At 51.5% G+C, this 21,323-nt stretch overlaps 1 protein-coding gene across 7 annotated transcripts in view; it reads left to right on the forward strand.

The window, feature by feature from the left end:
• TNIP1 (TNFAIP3 interacting protein 1) overlaps positions 1–21,323 on the forward strand; it is a 57,275-nt gene that overhangs the window by 14,047 nt on the left and 21,905 nt on the right. For 5 of the 7 annotated variants that reach the window (XM_008015032.3, XM_008015035.3, XM_008015036.3 and 2 more), the window contains exons 2-7: positions 8,052–8,223; positions 9,387–9,521; positions 10,929–11,014; positions 12,742–12,822; positions 16,454–16,645; positions 21,125–21,219. In XM_008015032.3, the coding sequence (XP_008013223.3) occupies positions 8,088–8,223; positions 9,387–9,521; positions 10,929–11,014; positions 12,742–12,822; positions 16,454–16,645; positions 21,125–21,219 (725 nt within the window). In that variant the 5' untranslated portion in view covers positions 8,052–8,087. The remainder of the gene's footprint in view (positions 1–8,051; positions 8,224–9,386; positions 9,522–10,928; positions 11,015–12,741; positions 12,823–16,453; positions 16,646–21,124; positions 21,220–21,323) is intronic. The other 2 variants (XM_008015038.3, XM_038005839.2) reach the window with 1 other exon arrangement.

The following is a 21,323-nucleotide window of genomic DNA, read 5'->3' on the forward strand; positions in this document are numbered from 1 at the left end:
GTGGGACTACAGGAGTGTGCCACCACACCTGGCTAATTTTTGTATTTTTAGTAGAGACTGGGTTTTGCCACATTGACCAGGCTGGTCTCGAACTCCTGACCTCAGGTGATCCGCCCGCCTCAGCCTCCCAAAGTGTGGGATTACAGGCATGAACCACCGCACCCAGCCCTCAAGCACACGTTGCTACACGAGAACTTTGTTCTCACCAGTTAGGCATACATGCAGGTTGTTGTCATTGAGAAAGGACATTCTTCAGTGGGTGACTCAGCTGTAAGAAAAGCAAATGTATACTCAGGCTACCTCAGTAGGAATATACTACCTAAAAGGGTGGAGGTGAAAGTCACTGTGCATTTGGTCAGGTAAGCCATGCCTGGAGTGTTGGGTCCAGTGCTAGAACCAGCTAGAGATAGTGTGGGGTAGAGGGTTGGTGGGGGGCTAGCAGCCCCTATGTGGAACAGTACAGGGGAAAGGGCTGATCAACCTCAAAGGAAGGCTGCAGGTTCCAAATGTCTTCAGGGCTGTCCTGCTGAAGATGGGCATCTTGTTCCTTATTCCAGGGGACCACAGAGGGGAGAGAAGGGCCAGTAGAAACAGAACTGGGAGCAGCCTAACTATAGCCAGTGCTGGCTGCCCCAGGAATTGTTTTGGGGAGGAAGTTGGTGAGATCTGGATTGCTGAAGTTGGCCAGCTGGAGTCCCTGGGCTCCTCAGAGGACTGGGTAAGCACAGGATGGAATGTCCTCTGAGCTCCCTTCCAGTCTGAGATTCTAAACTCTGTTGACTGCAGGTGATGAGGGGCAGATTGCCACCTGGTTGCATATAAAGCTAGAGACATATAAAGGCAGGGGCTAAGAACTTGGGGCATGTTCTAGAGAACTGGAAAGCAGGTCTGGTTTCCTACCTCTGAGCGTCAGCCTGCCGCCTCTCCAGGCAGTGCAGAGCAGTGGAAAGGGCACCGGTTTTGGAATCTGACAGATTGAGGCTGCATTATTTGTTCTACCACTAACCAGCTGTGTATTCTCAGGCAAATGACTTAACTTCTCTGAGTCTGCTTCCTCATCCATGTACTGCGTCTATTGGTTTCCTTGCTGGAAAGTGTGGATGATAATTTCCATCTCTGTGTGGCAAGAAGAAAATGAGGTCATGTGCATAATGGTGCAGCCCAGCACCTGGCATAGGGTAGCACCTAATGAATGTCACCCTCTCTCTGGCTTAGTTAGGTGCTCTCCAGTCCTCTTTTGCAGTGTGAATTCTGGCTCAGGTGTTCAGCAGGTGGTGTGTAACCTGGGCCTCGGAGGCTGAGTGGAGACAGTGGGGCCTCCTTTGTGGGTGACTCAGGGGAGGGGAGGATGAAGGACATGGGAAGATATGTGCCATGTTGAGAAACACAGAGCAGGCTTGGCCGGAGCCTGGTACAAGTTAGGCAGGAGGGGAGGACCTGGCACAGGGCTGTGGATGTCAGCTGAGGGTCTCTGACTGCACTTGGGGAGGGGACAGCACCCATGAAAGCTCTTATGGGAGGACTGATGGGTTAGGGAAATCCACCTGGGCCTTAGAAGGGATTGGAGCTGGGGATTGGAGCCATCTTAAGGTTAGAAGGTTAAAGAAAGTAGTGCTAATAAATTTCAGATTCTGAAATGTTAGAATTAGAAGGGGCCTTAAAGATTGTCCAGTGCAACCCCCCATGTTATTACTATTTTTGCAGCTTCCTCTTTTTAGGTAACTGAGGCCTAGTGAGGGTTAAGATGTTTCCCCTAGTGTACCTTGGCTAGATCCCACAGTTCTGGAGCCCCAGCTGTTTATATGAGACTCTGTGCCTGCAGCCTCATTATTGCTCTGTTGATTGCAAGGACAGAGGAGTTAAGTCTGGGCTCCTTATTGGTGAGGATGCCAGGATGGAGTCCTTGAATACACACTATCTCAAGTAGGTGCTGTGTCCTCACTGATGTGTGAACCTGACAGCCATCAGGAGAGCACAGCCTGGTCCTTTTCTCTTTTAAATTAAAGACCTTATTTTTTATAGAGCAGTTTTGGTTCACAGCAAAATTGAGAAGAAAGTACAGAGATTTTCCATATACTGCGCCCCCCCCACCCCCAACATGCATAGCTTCCCCCATTATCAATATCCTCTACCAGAGTGGTAGATTTGTTACAGCTGATGAATCTACATAGACACCACTGTCACCTGGAGTCCATGGTTTACATCCCGGTTCCCTCTTGGTGGTGCATGTTCTGTGGGTTTGGGCAAATGTGGAATGGCAGGTGTCCACCATTACAGTATTGAACAGAGTGGTTTCACTGCCCGAAAATTCCAACCTGGCCTTTGATGGACGCTCCTGAGGCTGCAGTCTCCCCAGCCTGGAAATTGGTGGGGGAGGACTGGAGGTCATCATAACACAAATATGTGGACAGTTTTTTGTCTATGTGTGCAGTGTGATATCATGGCGTCTCACTTCCTTTCATCCTTGGGTGGAATTGCCGGATATTCCCGTTTACAACAGAGGAAATGAGGCTCAGATTCCCAGTCGTTGGTGAGTGTGGCATCGTGGTTCAAGGGCATCTTATAGCTACATCTTCACTAGCTGTGGTGTGCCCAGGCACCCTGCTGAACCACAGTTAAATGGTGATTTGAGATCACTAGAGAATAAGTGGAGGCCAGAACCTAGCTTACTGAGCTGACCGAAGAGCCTAAAATCCCCTGTTAAAGGAGGGAACGTATGGGAAAAGCCTTGGCCCTTAGATCAGCTGGGCACGGTTGTGGGGTTGCCTCAGCCTTTTGTTAAGCATCTGCTGTGTGCCAAGTACTGAGCTAGTTACTGTATATGCTTATTATTTTGGAAATCTTATTATAAAACAAGGATGTGTTTCTTGTTAAATCAGATAATCAGGGAGTATTGCATAAAGTAGAAAGTGAGAATTCCCTTCCAACTATACACATTGTTTCCTTTGATTTCTTTGATCTTCTATCAGGTAGGTTCTATTATTACTCCTGTTTTACAGATGAGGCAACTGAGGCTCAGGAAAGGTGAGTGGCTGGTCCAGGGTCTCACAGCCCACAGGGTGTACGGAGCTGAGGCTAGTACAGGTGAGGGCCCCTCTCAGGCCTCGTGTTTGCAAGGTTGGCCTCGAGCACGTTCCCTGTGTGGACCTTTCTTCCTGCCTCCAAGGCAGCGTTGTTTCCATGGTGCTGGCTCCCTCTCTTTCTGCAGCTTGCTGCTAGCTCCTGAGGCTTGGGTCTTCTTGATCCTGAGGCCAGCTTTAGCCATCACCCGGGTTCTCTGTGGCCCATGCTCCTCCCCTTGCATGTGAGGGAAGGAGCCCCTGGTTCCATACACAGCCGAGTAGACACGAGGACAGACCTCTCTGACATTCTGTTCTGTGCTGTCTTTCCTGGAGACCCCTTCCCTATGCCCCCTCTGCCAGCCCACCTGCCAGCATCCCTGGCAGCCTTTGCCTCTGCTGGGGAGGTAGATGTTGGCCTGCATGACCTTCCACCTCCCTGTACCAGAGATTTGCTTACACTTCTCCCTCTGGGCCAGGGAGGGCATCGCCTGCTCCAGGGTTGCAGGGATAGCTGGCCCCAGGATGCTGCCAGTGACCAGAGGCATTCAATTGGGCTGATTAAGTCCCCAAGCTGGACTTCAGTTTCCTTGTCCATCATGCAGGTATCAGCCCTGCCTTCTTCCCAGGGCTCTTGTGATAATCAGATGGAAAAACAATGCTTGGGACACGATGAAGTATTTTGCAAATGTTAGTGGCTATGCAAGTGAATATCATTTGGGGGGTCTGGGGCCACCCCACTACGCAGCCACCAGAACATGGCTAATGGCAAGATAATCTGACAGACCAAAGCATTTCCGTGCAAAAGCTGGAATGTAAATTTAATTCTGAATGTAGTCTCTATCACACCCCTCTCTTCCTGGGGTAGGGCTGAGACTTGAGCCCTGGAGACTACTGCCTCCCTGCCACCCACAAGTGCTTGCCTGCTAGTGGCTGGCTCCTTCGGTTTCAGCAGCATCACTTCCATCTTCACGCTCTGTGGTCGTTGCCTGACCTGCAGTCTGTCTGGGCCCCTTTCTGCCCCCAAACTGGGCCTTTCTGGTTCCGGTGGGCAGCCCCAGGGCCCCTCTGGGGCGGGCTGTGGAGGCCCCCCTGGCTGAGGTCTTGTTTTGGAAGAAAGTCTGCGCTGGCTGCTTCTATACCACCAGCTGTTTCTGGTTTGGGCAAGGGGGGCTGGAGTCCCACTGCTGGTGGAGCACCTGCTGATTTGTAGTTTGTGGAACCAGGCCAGGTGGATAGAGACTCCGCGAGAAGATGTGGCGGGGGCCTGTGGTGTGTCATTGGATTGCTGGGCAGGAAGGGAAATGGAGGATGGGCTGTGGGCACCCTGGAGGGAGAGCAGGGATCTTCTGGTCCCAGCTCCATCCTGACTCCTTTGTGACCTTGGCCTTCCCTGCTCAGGGCCTTGCCTTGCTGCACTGCCTGTGCCATGAGTGAGAATCAGATGAGCTCATGCCCAAGGACTCCTGGGCTCTGAACTCCAGATACTGCTGTATGGAGGGGAGTGGTCAGTGGTTCCTTTTCGCCTTTGAAAACACACTCATGGTTTGAGGACAGCAGAGGGGAGCACGTGCCGTTGTCATGTTCTCATGCAGCCCCTCATCCACTGAGTGTTTCTGGGCGCATTTCTCTCCACCTGATAATGCAGGATTCGCCTCATTGCCCTTGGAGAGTCCCCTCCAGCTGTGTCATCCTGAGAATGAGTCCTCTCTCTAGAAGTTATAAAAACCTCACTGATCAGAGGGAGAGTTCCTGTCTGCCCAGTGGTCATCCAGGGGCTGCCACTGACCATCTGGGCATGAAGTCAGCAGGACCTGGAAATTCCCTGTTTCCCTCTTTGTCTTTCTTTCCTCCAGAAGTCCAGGCCCTCCGGGGGCGGCTCCTCTGGTCTCCTGAGAGGGTTTTCCCACAATAGGATATTTCTCCTGCGTGTCCTCTGCCCGCTGCCTTTCTTTCTCCCCAAGCTCTGCCCCCTGAGGCTAAAGTAGGGGAGCATAGCTCTGTCTGCCCCCTTTTTGCTTCTCATGAACCCCTTTCCTTGTTGACTCCCCAGCGCCAAGAGAAACTGAGTGTTGTGTGTTTCGGAGGACATGGGGTGGGTTTCAGTTCCCACATCCTGCCTCCTGCTTTGTCCCTTGACCTTACATCTGGGCCTCTCTGAGGGAGCATGGCTGGCCCAGCCCCGATTCTAGAAGTGTCTGGGTGTCCAAGTGCATCTGGTCAGTGGGTCAGGGGTAGACTCTCTCTGGGATGCTGGACATGGCCTTGCAGGAGGCGGGGTCAGGGTCAAGGGCTCGTTCCCTTCAGTCTGACTTCTCTGAATTCAAGGTTTGCCGAGGCCCTACTCTGGGCCACTCTGAAGATACCCTGGCACACAGAATGGACTTGCTCTCTGTCCTGATGCAGCCTCTAATCTACAGGACAAGGCAGACATTGAGTAAGACATTCCCCACGCCTTCTTGTGGTGTTGACTGTGAGTTCCATGTGGGGTGCACGCATAGTGGTGGACAGGAACTAGGACACTGCTGTCCTTTTCATGCAAGGTGGCTCCAGGCCCCTTCTAGTCCTCTGTTTCACTCTTCTTGAACTCCAAGCAGTTCTCAAGGAAGGCCCACCCTCCTGTGCTCCCGACAGGATATAAAAATGTGCAGAGTATGCTCCTGCCTCAGGAAGTTCCCAGCCGGATGGCCAATGCCTGCACCAGTCAGACACATGCTGTACTGGGTGGCAAGGCTCGTGAGGACAGAGGCGAGCAGAGGGGAAGGACCCCCAACATCTGTCAACATTTCTGAGTACTTGACTATGTGCCAGTTACAGTGCTAAGTGCTGCCCCCACACTGTTTCTTAGTTCAGTGGAAACATCTGCGCTTTGTGCTTTGCTGTAGAACATTGACCTTTCAGGTTAAAAACAAGTCGCCCCTAAGCCGGGTGATGACTTGTGATGGGCGTGTGGGTAGCCGTCCTTTGCCTCTCGGGCTCAGCAGGGTGTGGGTGCCTCCTACATGGTGTATTTATCTTGTGTCTGTCAGTCTTTGGGAGCAGGGGTCCTGCTTATCAGAACTTCGTTTTTCTTTCTGGTCTGGCCCAATCCATCCTATGGATGCTCTTGGAAAAGTCCTTATTGGTTCTCATGCTGCAGGGCAAGGGAAACTGCCCAGAGGTGACCCGATAGCGTGGTGCTGCCCTACAAACAGGCTTGAACTCCCTGTCTGCCCCTCTGGCTCTGTGTCCTGGCTGTGTGAGTGTGGTGGGGGTTAGAGTCACAGCAGGCAGAGCTGACTTTGCATCTTGGCTCTTATTGCTGGCCGGGTCATCGTGGCTGAGTTACTTAACCTCTCTGAACCTCAGTTTCTTCCTTGTAAAATGCAGATAGATTAGTATGCATGTTAGAGTTACTGTGCAACTCCACCAAGACTGTATATCTGAAGCATTTAATGCAGTGCCTGGCAAGGAGATGATTCAAGGATGGTGGTGTTGCCGTTAATCCTTTCTCACTCTGATCTTTCATTTCCATTCCGGGAGCGGGGTGGTACGGTCTTAGTCGCCTGGCAGCACCAAAAACCCGCGGAGCATGGTGTGGACTTGGGAGGGTCTTTGAGGATTCCTGATGAAACAGTTTTTGTCTTGGGGGTGGTGACCTTGGGAGGAAGATGCTGAGCCCCCAAGCCCTTCTGAGGTCCCCAGTGGAGGCCTTGGGGGCCCTTTCATACTGGAGAGCTGTTTGGAGGGCTGGAGGCCGGCTCGGTATTTCAGCCTTAGGGCCTCTGCCCTTACTGTTCTCTCTGCCAAGAGTGTTCTTCCTTCAGATACCTTCATGGCTAGTTCCCTCACCCCTTTCAGGTCTTTGCTAAAATAGCTCCTTCTCCATGGGGCCTTTCGTGCCAGCTCCATTTAACATGAAATTCCTTGCCTCACCCTTCCCTGCCAAATTTTTGTCCATAAACTTTTTGATCTCCTGAAATAATGTGTTCCCCACCACCCTCCTCTGCTTTCACCACTAGACTATAAACTCCACGAAGGAGTTTTGTCTGTTTTGTTTGCTGGTAATTCCTCAGCACCCAGACTGGTGCCTAGCACGGAGTCGATGCTCAATAAGTAATTGTTGAATGGATGAGTGGATGGACAGAGAGCTGCTCTGCTAAGTCACGGAGCTAGGATTCTAAAATCACCTTTCCAACTGGTTTCAATGACATAAAGCAGATGAAACTGAACAGATTACTAAAAAAACCTTGGTGCTCAAATAGACAGTGGTTTGATGAAAAATTCTCTGTTCCTTAGAACTGCAAGGGACAGACCATACATGATATGAGACTCACGGAGGAGGGTGACGGTGTATTAAATATTAGTCAGGGTGTTTTTTTCTTTTCTTTTTTTAAAGAAGATGGTACACATATAAATGGAACTTTGGACTGGGTTGACTTGCTTATCCCTTAGGGTACAAGCATTTCACTTTAAAGATTACTGAATTAACTTAAGACTTTCATTTCCCTCCCTCAGAGAGGGGAAGGGACTGCCCACAATCCCGTAGTAAATTAATGGCTAGGCCTTTAATTGAGTAAGTGTTTATTGGGCAAAATTCATAGCTAATACTGTGGTAGGCTCTGAGGATGCAATGATGGGTAAAACATATGGGATTCCTGTTCTTCTGGACCTCACAGACAGGACATGAACTCAGATTTGGTTTTTTTTCCCCCCAAGTCCAGGTTCTTTCTTATATCCCACATTGCACTCTACTGTTTATTTGGACTCCTGTTCCAAACAAGTCAACAATGCATTGAGGCTGCTAAGAGAAACTAATGCCATTCTAAGGTTGTATTAATAGAGGCAAAGTGTCCAGATAAAAGGAGGTGACTGTCCTGCTTTGCTGTAATATGGTCAGACCAGCCTAAAGCGGGGGACTGCCTTCTGGGGCATTGACACAGTAGAGCTTCTCTGCAAAGGATGCCCCCATGGCCTGGCCAGCCTGCTGATATGCTGCTGTTGTCCTTACAGCCAGGCGGGCACCACAGCAGGGGCTGAGCTACCCTCATGGAAGGGAGAGGACCGTACCGGATCTACGACCCTGGGGGCAGCGTGCCCTCAGGAGAGGCATCCACAGCTTTTGAGCGCCTAGTGAAGGAGAATTCCCGGCTGAAGGAAAAAATGCAAGGGATAAAGATGTTAGGTAAAGCAGACCCTGTCCCCTCCCTGCGAGCGCCCCTCCCTGCAGAGTGTGATGCCAGTCCGTCTACCAGCAGCGGAGAATGAAGCTGGCATATGCCTCTGCCCAGGTCATCCCCATCCCTCCTGGCCGAGCACTGGCTCCTGCCTTACAGCTGTCTCTATGCACCATGTAGCATGGTGACAGTATTCCCAACCCCGATTCCTCAGCACCCTGAAACCAGGATGACAGGACTCAGGTCCAAGAGGGAGGTGTGGGCTAAGGGAGAGGGGGCTGGAAGGCCCAGTTTGTGGCCATGGAACTAGAATGGCCTCCTCTTTCTGGGGCACGAGAGATGGGGAGATCCGGCATCACCAGGGCAACTGGGGCACGTATTCCCAGGTGTTGGAGCAGGGAACAGAGTTTGGCTTGAAGCAAGGAGGTGGTAGATCCCCCAGTTCTCTTCTCCTGGCTCTTGCTCAAGCCGTCCCCACTTTAGAACAACCCCACCTCCCTCCACATGACCGATAGCCCCTGTGCATCAGCACGCAGTTGCTGTATCCCCTTCTCCTCCAGGCAAGGCTTTCATTGATTTTCCCATCCAGAGGGGGCTCTTTCTTCCGCACTCCTGAAACTCTTCCTTTGCCTTGCTGCTCCCTTTTCTAGTCTCAGGTTTTAGAGGGGAGCACAGCTCCCTGATTTTTAAAATGCTTTCTTCTTGCTTGCAGATCCTTGCTTGGGATAGCCAACTGGGGAGGGAGGAGTCAAGTTTCCCCATCTCTGCTTGTAGGAGAAGGCAAATGGAGGCCTAGAGGGCTGGTTGGAATTATCCAAGGTCTCCACCCTGCAGGCAGCCCTTTGCCCTGGAGGCTCAGGCTGTGGGTAGCCCGGGCTGCTATGGTGGTAGGGTGGGGGGCCCCTGGCTGGGTGTGAAGGGAGTGGGGCAGAAAGAGAATGCCGGTGGAGGGGTGGGGCCGAGGAGTTTCTCATAGATTCCTTCCGCTCCTGGGTCCCCCGATTGCTGGGCCCTCTTCCTTGCTCTAGCCTGTTTCTTGTGGTGGGCCAGCTTGGAGTTTGTCCCATTTGGCCCACAGAGCAATGGTGGGAGGGTTAGGGGCCTGGGACAGGGAGAAGCAGCACAGTGAACTGAGTAAATGCTTTTGCTTCCTCTTCCCCAATACCTCTAGGGGAGCTTTTGGAAGAGTCCCAGATGGAAGCGACCAGGCTCCGGCAGAAGGCAGAGGAGCTAGTGAAGGACAATGAGCTGCTCCCACCACCTTCTCCCTCCTTGGGCTCCTTCGACCCCCTGGCTGAGCTCACAGGTATAAGAGGAGTCTGGGTACCTCTGACTCTCCCTGAAACTAAACTGCCCAAATCCTTCACAGTGAACTCCCTTCTTATGCCAAAACCCACATCCCCTGGTTTATCCTTAGGTCACAGGCTACCCTTCCATTCGTGTTTGGCTGCCACATACCCCCAAAAGGTCAGATTTGGAAGGGACTTCAAAACAATCTTGTTAAAAATAGCCAGTGACTCAGCACTCCTGAGGCCCCAGCAGACATGAGTAATAGATCACAACAGTTGACTGCATTGCAGACCTGTGGCCTGGGGGCTTTATCAACATATTTAGTGAACAAATATTTAATGAGCAGCTACTATGTGCCAGGCATAGCGCTCTAAGCAGTTACTCCCTGTCACTTGGAGCTGGCATATGAGTTGAAAGCTCCCTGGCCGTGCCCTGCGCTGCCATTTTACAATTAGGGAAGCTGAGACCCAGGGAAGAAGCTGGACTTGCCTGTTAGCCTGCTGCAGCGTATTTCAGATGTAAGGTTACGTGTGCTGCCTGTTAAAGGAAAGGGTGACTGTGACTCAGGTTTGAAGTCCCACGTATGGTAGAGGCATTACCATGCATACAGAGTGTGCATTACTCTGGCATGTCTCCAAGTCCAGGGCAAGGTCTGGGACCAGGATGGAAATGATCCCCACCCCAGCTGGACTCAGATGCCTCTTGCTGCAGCTCTACTGCATGGTGTCTGGCCCAGGCCAATGTGACAGCCTTCTATTGGCTGGTGGTTGCATTTGCTGAATAGACAAATGGAGGAAACTGATGGTCTCAGAGTCCACTGTGCTTCAGTCAGTGGGCATTTCCAGCCTCTGCTTGTCTATTCGGCAGTGTTCCTGAGTTCCTGATTGGTGCCAGGTCCACTCCCAGAGTGAGAAGTGAAGCTACCTTCAAGGAGCTCCCTGAAGCAAGAACCGCAGGAAGTCAGGGAGGGAGGGCCAAGGCTCAGTCCTGAGTTTGCAGTTACTGGCCATCTGGCTGTGGGCAAGTTGATGACCTTCCCAAGCCTCAGTGTCCTGACCTTGAAAATGGGCACATGGGGCTTTTATGAGAATGGCTGGGATAATAGATGCATAAAGACTTTTTAAATTGTAAATCATTGTCTTTATCATTGAGGCCTGTCTGGGGCAGCAAGGAGCAGCAGCCAACTTGGGATTTTCCCAGTAAGCCCAGGGAGCATGGTCTCTCTGCTGAGGCTCTGCTCTGTCACTCCATTGCAGGCCATTTTCCCAGACTACCTGGCCCTGATGAGACCACCTCCCATTTTCCCAGACTCAAGTGGGGAATCCTGTCTGAGAACTCTTTTGTCAAGGGCTGTCCTTGTGAGGGTGGTACCTGGGCTTTTCCCCTTCCCAATCAGTTCATCTGTGCTCTCTTCATTTTCCAGGAAAGGACTCAAATGTCACAGCACCTCCCACAGCCCCTGCATGCCCCAGTGACAAGCCAGCACCAGTCCAGAAGCCTCCATCCAGTGTAAGTTTTATTTGGAGTCATGGGTGGAGGTTGTCTGGATGGACCTCAAGGTCCTACTGACAGATACAAGAACATAAAGAAAGAGGGTCGAGGTCAAGAAACTGTTCTGACTCACTGGGTGATATTGGGCAAGTCCATCGCAAGCCCTCTGGGGCCTCAGCCTCCCCATTTTGAAATGAAGGTCATAGTTAAAACTTACCAGGAAGACCCTGATATGTACAAGGAATTCTTCTCACTAAGTTGTATACTGTTAAGTATCACTGAGTGTGCACAGTGCTAGGAAAACAGACAGATGTGACATGGAGCTCACATTCTCAAAGAGGGCTCAGAAACTATCTTCTACAGGCTGGGCACAGTGGCTTATGCCTATAATCCCAGGATTTGGGGAGGCTGAGGCAGGAGGATTGCTTGAACCCAGGAGTTTGAGACCAACCTGGGCAGGATAGAGAGACTCCATCTCTCTAAGAAAAAAAAGTAGTCGAGTGTGGTGGTATGTGCCTGTGGTTCCAGCTACTTGGGAGGCTGACTGAGGCAGAAGGGTCACTTGAGCCCAGGAAGTCAAAGCTGCAGTGAGCCATGTTGATGCCACCACTCCAGCCTCGGTGACAGAGTAAGACCCTCTGATAAAAAAAGAAAGAAAGAAAGAAACCATCTACAGATCTGGCTGGAGAAGTTTTGCTTGGTATCCTACAAGGGATTGTATAGTTCAGCATCCTTATCCTACAGATCAGGTGCAGGGAAAGAAGGACCTGTTTTGAGGTTGCATGGGTAATGGGAAAATGTAGATGGAGGAGAGAGACTTTCTAGGGCAGGGCCAAGAGCCAGAGGTGAGTTCTTGGTGGCCATGAGGGTCAGCTGGAAGCTGAGCACTGACTCCTCTCATCTATCCTGCCCCTTTCTGGGATGAAGGGAGGCTGCAGACCAGTTTTAAGGGGGATATGGAAATCCCGGATCCCAGAGCTAATGGCTGGTTCAGGTGGGCCATTGGCATCTTGGTTGGTTGAATGACCAGTAATTCTACTTGGAATGACGGAAAGATGTGAAAAAATCTGGGATTCCTTGGCCACCCTGGATTTGGTTGAATCCTGAAAGAGTCTCCAAATTTGTTGAATCATCTCTGGGACTTTTCTCAGATTAGTTCACTCCTCTGGGATCTCCAGGACGGGGTTGGGAAGGCTAGCACAGGACCGTGCTTGGTGGTGGCAGTAACAGCTGCCATCTGTGTTCTGGGAAACCGATCAGAGACATCTGGGCCTAAGAGACAACTCTGGGGCCGTGGCAGGAATGCTGGATCTGCAGTCTTGGGTTCGGTCCCTGCTTTTGCATTAACCAACTGTATCCTCATCTTTCCAAAGAGGATATAACCTTCTGAGCCACTCCATGGGTCACTCTGAGAAATAATAGAGCTCATGAAAGCATTTAAAAAGTACACGGCCTTAAAAAATGCAATCCTACAGTGCTGCTGGCTCAAGGTCAGCTAGTCCCACATCTCCCTTCTACAGAAGAGGATTGGCCGTCGAGGGAATATGACCTCACATTACGTAGAGGGCTATGACAGGCTTGTCGAGAATCCTGCTTTGTGATCTCATGTGAGATGATATGTAACGGTCCCTGTGAACTCAAAGTGGGAAGAGATTCTGTCCCCTTTGCTGCTCTCAGCCGCAGGGCCGCAGAGGAGGGCTGAGCTGTTTTTCTCTCGGGCAGCACCTGACTTCCTTTCTGCACAGGGCACCTCCTCTGAATTTGAAGTGGTCACTCCTGAGGAGCAGAGTTCTCCACCAGAGAGCAGCAGCCATGCCAATGAAACGGTGAGTGGATGGGCAGGCCCCCGGCCTTGACCTGCTGCCCCCTTTCTGTCTTGTCACTTGCTACCATGTGATAGGCACAGAACCTGTTCAGATCTCTTGGGTACCCTGGAGTCACTTGGGGATGCACAAGGGGCAGGAGCAGAGGGTGCTTCTCGCTCACATATGCAAATTCCTGGGCTAGTGACTTCCCCGACTTGGGGCACACAGGCACCCGACCGTTGTGAAAGCCTGGGCTCTTCGCCAGCCCTGTTGCCTTCTGCCAGGGGCCAGGCACCTCCTTACACTATGACTCAGCCCTTTGGGTCTGTGGGCTTCCAACCCTGGGGTAGAAAGAAGGGTCAGGAAGGCCCGGGGCCCTGTAAGACAGGTGATTTACCCTTTGTGCAGACTCTTGGAGCACACAGGTAGGAGGTTCAACTTTCCACTTACACGCATGCATGCACACACACACACACCCTCTCTCTCTCTCTCTTTCTCGTACAGCTCTGGAGCGTCTGCCCAGCATCCTCTTTCCACAGCTTACAATGCTGGCTGCTTTTATCCTAACTATATCCCTTCTGTTCTCTCTTAAAATGACAGACTTATTGAAGAACCATTGTGAAAAGTCTGGAAGATTCTTTAAACGTCCTAAATTCCTACCTTCTCCCTTCTCCCTTCCTTCCCACTTTTAAGTTTTTTCTTTCTTTTTTTTTTTTTTTTTTTTTTTTTTTTTGAGAAGGAGTCTCCCTCTGTTGCCCAGGCTGGAGTGCAGTGGCGTGATCTCAGCTCACTGGAAGCTCTGCCTCCCGGGTTCATGCCATTCTCCTGGCTCAGCCTCCCGAGTAGCTGGGACTACAGGCGCCCGCCACCACGCCCAGCTAATTTTTTGTATTTTTTTAATTGAGACAGAGTTTCACCATGTTAGCCAGGATGGTCTTGATCTCCTGACCTCGTGATCCACCCGTCTTGGCCTCCCAAAGTGCTGGGATTACAGGCTTGAGCCACCACGCCCGGCCAAGTTTTTTTCTTTAATTGTTGTTATGCAAGCAAGTGCTCTAGCCCTTCACTGATATGTTGATCCCTACTGCCTCCCTTCACAAAGGTTTGGCTGACAAATGTGCTTGTGTTCACTGGTTGCCCAGTGTACCTGTCAGTGCCCGGTGCAAGGCCCCCTCAGGTGGTTGTCTAGCTAACTAGCATGTCTTCAGTGTTGAGAGGTTCACCACTGCCTCAGGCAGCTCTGAGTATTAGAAAGGCTCTTTATGTTCTGTCTGCTGGAACCTTCTGTCCCCTTGTCCTGTTCTGTCCCTGAGGGCTCTGAGATGCTGGCCATGGAGGCAGGATCCCCTGCTCAGAAAGTGTTTCACTCTGACTTTGGACCGATAACTTTAACTCACTTAGTAAGTTCCTCATTAGCTCTACGGTGTGCCCTGTCTTTGCTGAGCCACTGAGCCAAGACAACAACACAGCCCCCCCCCATGCTCTGAAGCTTGTAGTCTGGAGAAGTCGCTGGCATGGGAAGCATTGCATGAGCCTTAAATAGAGCAGCATCTGCCACCTCAGCTCCTTTGTGGAAAGAGGCAGTGGGGGAATGGATGCAGAGTTGAAACAGCAGCATTTTCTCTTGTTAGAATGTGGCACTGACGCCGTTACACAGGTGTTCAGGGAATGCCTGAAGTTGTGGTTATAGTCATTGCCATTCCTCCAGAGTTCAGATAAATGGGAGGTCAGTGCAGCAGAGCACTGGATAGCGAGTCAGGAAACCTCAGTTCTCATTATACCTCTGCCTCTGACTTACTGGGCGACTTTGGGCAAGTTCCTCCTCCCCGTAGCTTGGTTTCCCAGTCTGATTTCTGAGGCTCCCTGTAGCTCTGATGTCCTGTGATTCACATAACTGTTTCTGGGAGGCTGCTGGAGGAGCTGAGCCATGGGCAGGGTGGGAAGGATGAGCAGAACTTGCAGAGGCAGAGAGGACACTTGGGGTGAAGCCTGCAGAGGCACCGGACCTGGTGTGTGTGGGTTCAGGCAGGGTAAAGTGGGGAGCCCAACAGGATGCTGCTGCAGATGGGACCTGCGGCTGTAGGGCCTTAGATGCCCATCGGGAGCTGGGCCCAGTGCCGTCTGCGGTAGGGTAATACTGTAGGTCCTTGGGTATGGAATTGGCGTAACAAAGGCAATTGTCTTTAGTAGGAGTATTCCAGATAGACTAGAGAGAGAATCGACTATCTTGCCCATGGTGTGCTTTATTTCTTATATACTGTACTAGTTGGGATTTTCTGAAATATCTGAAGCTGTGGTTCTTAAACTGTTTTGAGTCTTCGGTCCTCAGAAGCTGATGAATGCTTGGACCATTCCCCAGAAGACACGCATGTAGGCCAGGCATGGTGGCTTATGCCTGTAATCTCAGTACTTTGCGAGGCTGAGGTGGGTGGATCACCTGAGGTCAGGAGTTCAAGACCAGCCTGGCCGTTGCGGTGAAACCCCATCTCTACTAAAAATACAAAAGTAGTGGTGCACACCTGTGATCTCAGCTTCTCAGGAGGCTGAGGCAGGAGAATCGCTTGAACCCAGGAGGCGGAGGTTGCAGGATGTATATGCAGATGTCCCTTGGTATCCATGGGAGAGTGGTTCCAGAACTCCCTGAGGATACCAAAATCCATGGATGCTCAAGTCCCTTATGTAAAATGGTGTAGTAGTTCCCTATAACGTATGCACATCCTCCTGTATACTTTAAATCATCTCTAGGTTACTTATGATATCTAATACAATGTAAATGCTAAATTTTGTTATACTATCTTGTTTAGGGAATAATGACAAGAAAAAAATTCTGTACATGTTCAATACAGTTTTTTTTTTTGTTGTTTGTTTGTTTTGTTTTGTTTTGTTTTGAGACAGAGTCTTACTCTGTTGCCCAGGCTGGAGTACTGTGGTGCGATCTCTGCTCACTGCAACCTCCGACTCCCTGGTTCAAACAATTCTCCTTCCTCAGCCTCCCGAGTAGCTGGGATTACAGGCACGTGCCACCATGCCCAGCTAATTTTTTTATTTTTAGTAGAGACAGGGTTTCACCACTCAGGCCATCTTGATCTCCTGACCTTGTGATCTGCCCACCTCAGCCTCCCAAAGTGGTGGGATTACAGGCGTGAGCCACCACGCCCGGCCTGTTTGTTTTTTTACAATGTTTTTGATCTGTGGTTGGTTGAATCCATGGATGCAGAACCCATGGATATGGAGGGCTGACTGTACAGTGATGTCCATTCTCTGGGCTTGCTGCTCCCAGGGGTCAGTTACTTCATCGTCCTAAGAACCCTGTGAGGTTGAAGGGAGCGTAGGATTGTGCGGACATTTGGTAGATGAGGATGCTGAGGTCCGGCAGACAAGTGACTTACTGTCAGGCACTCTGCAAGGCCCAGTGTGTGGGAGGATGGTGGCCCCGCTGCTGTGGAGCCACCAGTGGCCTGTGGGTCCTGGGTCCTGCCCTGTGAGTCAGCCCCAGACAGGGAACCTGCATAACTGGAGAATTTCCCTGGGCTGACCTGGGGTCACAGGGGGAAACTGAGTCATGAGAAATGAGGAAGCAGAGGGAGAATGGACTGGCGGCGCCTACTCAGGCCTTGGTGAAGAGTGGGCCATGTGCCCTTTCCCTCTCCAGGTGCTGGGCCCCCTGCCTCATGAGGACGGCAACCTGATGCTGCACCTGCAGCGCCTGGAGACCACGCTGAGTGTGTGTGCCGAGGAGCCGGACCACGGCCAGCTCTTCACCCACCTGGGCCGCATGGCCCTGGAGTTCAACCGACTGGCATCCAAGGTGCACAAGAATGAGCAGCGTACCTCCATCCTGCAGGTGAGGCACACGGGGAGGGCGGCCCGAGACAGGCAGGCGTGCTTCCCCCCCGAACTCTTCCCGCCTTCCCGCTCCTGGGAATCCACGGGTACTGTGGGGACTTCTGAAGACTGTGTTGTGGGCAGACTTTGGGCTTTTTGTTCAGGGTGATGAACAGGATAAGGAAGTTGTGGGGAGGGATGAGGAAGAGGAAGGAAATGGGGAAATATGGGATGGGCAATGTGAGTGTCATGGTTGGGGATACCCCCAGCAGTCCTGCCTTTCTTTCTCATGTGCAGGGTGGAGGGATGGGAAGGGAGGGAATAAAGGTCAACTCCTTTTGTTATGCCCCTTTCCCCCCAGGGTAGGCACCCTCATTATCACCACTTCACAGGTGGGGAAGCTGCCTTTTTTTTGCCCAAGGTCACCTAGCTGATAAATGGTGAAGTTGGGATTGGAATCTCGATCTCTTGCATTCCAAAGCCCATACTCTTGACCACCATCCCAACCTGACTCCCCTATTGACTTCCTTTTAAAAGCTTCCCTGGGCTGTGGGGAATGGCCAGATTTCCTTGCTAGGCCAGGCCAGACCTCGGAGTTATATGGTCCTTGGTTCCAGTATGACCCTTTATTGCTGCATGACCTTGGACAAGTCACTCATCCTCTCTGTCCCCCAATGTTCCTATCAGTAACATGAGCTAGGAGTGCCTCCATGGTTAGATTGCTGCATTAAATGAGGCCATGTACAGGATGCCCCCAGTGTGGTCCAGAACCTAGTCCATGCTGGAAGAGAGGTCCCCATTCGGAGTTCATGACGGGCATCCACACTGGGCGGAGGGTCTTAGCCTTGCAGGCTTTGGCAGCAAGAAAGTGTTCAGTTATAATTGGTGACCATTCTAAAGATGGCAAAACAGAGACTTCTGAGGGACTGCTTGTGATCTGAGCGCCCGCCACCTTAGTGACAGAGCCGTGACTTGAAGCCTCCTTACTCCCTGCAGGCCCTCTGGTCTATGGTCTATGGTCTACCCCTGGTCTATGGTCTCATTCCTGTCAGCAGGCACTCAAGTGCCCCGCTGATGGCAGAAGGGGGAGTCCCCCTTGTGTGACCTTGGGTTGCCAAAAGCAGGAAGGGCAACCAGGTTGGAGACGCAGTGTGAGGAGAAGTGTGGGGGCAGAGGAGCACGCAGGACGCTTATCCTACCTGGAGGGGAGGGGTGTTTTGGGAGGTGAGGCTGAACGAGAGGCAGAGGCCTGGAGGGCCAGGCTGAGAGAAAGGAACCCCTTTAAGATGTCAGTGAGGCTTCAAGGTATCCAGGCCAAACCCTGGCAAGGTGAGCCTGGCACAGTGCCTGGGCTGTGGGCAGGGTGGGAAGGTGTCTGGGGTGAGAGCACTTTGTGCATCCACTTTTCAGCTTTGACATGGGGATAGATCCCAGGTCCCCTAAAAGGGGTCCTGCCAACCTCTGTTATTCTTTATTTCAGGCCCCTCCCTATTTATTTCCTTCTTAGCTCTTATCATAGTTTATAATAATTTTATTTAATAAATTTTTTCTTATACTCTTTTTTTTTCTTATACTCTCTGCTAGAAGGTAAGCTCGAGGGGGGCAGGCACCATGTCTATTATATTCACTGTTGCATCCCAGTTCCTGCTACTTCATACACATTTGGTGAATGAATGAATGAACAAAAGAATAAATGATCAAATGAACTCAGAGGTTAGCTCTTGTAGCGCCTTGGATGGAAGGTGATGATCTTTATGACCTCTGATGATTCTATGCATTGGCCGGTTTGCACCCAGGGCATTGACCCAGAGACTCCAAGGAAACAGCCCTCACAAGACTGCAAGGGTAGAACAGTAAGTGAGGCCTTGTCCTGGCCTTCCCTTAGGGACCAGGAGCAGGCCATTCTGTTCCCTGGAGGCCTCACCCAGAGACATGGCATCTCGGGTATTTTTACTGCCTGGGTGGAGGTATATTAATCCAGTTCCTCCTCATTCATTCACTGATTTGTTTCTTGGTTCACTAAACGTGTTCAAGGTCAGGTATAGCATAAGGCTCTCTGCTAGGCATTGAATGGACTCAACAATAATTTTTCAATTTCTTTTTTCTTTGAGGGGTGGTGGGGGACAGGGTCTTGCTCTGCCACCCAGGCTAGAGTGCAGTGGTGCGACCACAGCTCACTGCAGCCTTGATCTCCTGGGCTCAGTCCTCCCACCTCAGTTCCCTGAATAGCTGATACTACATGCATACGCCATTATGCCTGGCCAATTTTTTGGTATTTTTAGTAGAGACAGGGTTTTGCCATGTTGCCCAGGCTGGTATTGAACTCCTGGACTCAAGTGATCCTCCTGCCTCAGCCTCCCAAAGTGCTGGGATTACTGGTGTGAGCCACCAGGCCCAGCCAGTTTTCTGTTTTCTGAGCCTCATCTCCCTCATTGTCCAACCACCTCCAGTTTAAGGCTGTGTCCTCCACAAGGACACAAGAGTCTCCTGTGTGAGTCAGAAATGAAACAACTCTGAAATCTCCCTGGATTACACAACAAAAGTTTTCGCTCCTATTCCGTGTGGCAGGGGTTTGTTTCTGCTCTACACAGTTCCTCAGAGTCCCAGGGAGAAAGGGGCCCCACCTTCCAGTGTCCTTTAGAGAACGAGGCATCCACATCAGCCCCTGCTACCAGGAAGAAGAGACTGGGGAATTGTGCATAGGACAACCCAAGAGTGATGCTTGTCCCTTCCGCACCTTTTTTGTTGGCCAGAACTAGTCACATGATTGCGTCTACCTGCAACGGGCCTGGGAGATGAAAGGCAGCAGATGTCTGTTTAGTGAATGGCCCTGGTGCTGGCCCAGCTCAAAGACTGTCCCCTTCTTTGGGCACCATCTCTCTCCCTTCTCTGATCTTTCATCACAGGGGAAAGAGACACCAGTGTAGGGTCTGCCAGATGGAGTTTTACTCCCAGTGATGAGTCTTAGCAGCTGTGCACCTGTTAGACTGTATAATTTTTACCTGGTTTCCCCACCTTTAACATAGAGATGAGTTACTTAGCTTTGGGGAAGTCATGAGGCACCAGTGAGGTAGTATATGAAGAAGCACCCAGCCATGTACCTGGCACAGTTCAGGTGCTCAGTGAGGATTTGTGGAAAGGTTGAACAATTCTGTGCATGTTAGCGTTGCTAGTCAGCACCTTTCCTTCCCTGCAGCCTGTGAGGTCCTGAGTCTGGTGACCCCTCTTCCATCCCCAGTTCACAGAGCTTCCAACATGAGTCCCCACACATAAGCAAGTGGCTGATGGTTCATGGACACTTCCACTCTCACTGTCTCATCTGTCCCTCTCAGCAGCCCTATAGAGGAGGCAGAGAAGAAACAGTTGTCCCTGGGCTGGGTGTGGTGGCTCACGCCTGTAATCCCAGCACTTTGGGAGACTGAGGCAGGATCACTTGAGGTCAGGAGTTTGATACCAGCCTGGCCAACATGGTGAAACCCGTCTCTACTAAAAATACAAAAATTAGCCAGGCGTGGTGGCACACGCCTGTAGTCCCAGCTACTCAGGAGGCTGAGGCAGGAGAATCTCTTGAACCCGGGAGGTGGAGGTTGCAGTGAGCTGAGATCATGCTACTGCAGTCCAGCCTGGGCAACAGAGCAAGACTCTGTCTCAAAAAAAAAAAAACAGAAACAGTTGTCTTTCTTTTGTAGAGGAGGGAACCAAGTGTTACAGCCACATTGTGAGGGCGTGAGGGCATAGTGAGGTCCTGACTGAATGCCCCGTCTTCTGACTTTCCCCTTGGCAACACTGGGTACCTCTCACACCTGCAAACTGATGTGTCTTCCAGGCCCCCCACAACTCGCCTGTTCATTTGTCCATTCGGCTGTTCAGTCACGTTGTTCCTTCCACAGACTTTGAGCTGGGGGCTGGGGATCTGACCGTGAACAAGAGAATGGTTAGGGGTCCCAGCCCTCCAGGAGCTCAGGAATTCATTGGGAGTAAGGGGGGTAGATATTAAGAAAATAGCGGCACAAACAGTTCTTTAGCTGTATCTGTCACAGGTGCTGAGAAGCATAAAAGCAGGGGGCTGTGAGCAAGGATAACAGAGTTGGCCTAATGTAGCTGGATGGGGGAGTCAGGGAGGACTTCTCTGAGGAGACGGATTTAAACTAAGACTTCAAAGGAAGAGTAGAAGTCAGCCAGGGGAGGCTGGTGGGGAACAGGGGTCTCGGCAGTGGGAGCAGGGACGAAGGAGAAGGGATGGAGCTATCTGTCTTGGAGAAGCAGAAGGCCCCACCGCTGATTCTTGGTCAGGCTTCTCTGTAGTTGGCTCCCAGGGGAGAGAACACGTGGGTGGCCAAGTGGCTTAGCTCCTTAGACAGGGATTGGGTGAGGCCAGGCAAAGGGGATAAGGAGCTGGGCACTGGAGTGGCTGCAGCCCGTCCCTGTCCTCTAGTTCCGCCTGCACCTGGGACGTGTCCCCTCCTTCCCCTCACCCTGCCTGTTCCCCTGCCGGCAGACCCTGTGTGAGCAGCTTCGGAAGGAGAACGAGGCTCTGAAGGCCAAGTTGGACAAGGGCCTGGAACAGCGGGATCAGGCTGCCGAGAGGCTGCGGTAAGTTCAGGCCCCTCAGAGAAGGGGTGAGGAGTGGGGGCTGCAGGAGGAGGGGTTGGTGTGCAGCACTAATTTCTGGGTTGAGTACCGTGGCTCCGGGGCCC

This window comes from Chlorocebus sabaeus, chromosome 23 (assembly GCF_047675955.1).
Source record: "Chlorocebus sabaeus isolate Y175 chromosome 23, mChlSab1.0.hap1, whole genome shotgun sequence".
Classification (NCBI taxonomy): domain Eukaryota; kingdom Metazoa; phylum Chordata; class Mammalia; order Primates; family Cercopithecidae; genus Chlorocebus; species Chlorocebus sabaeus.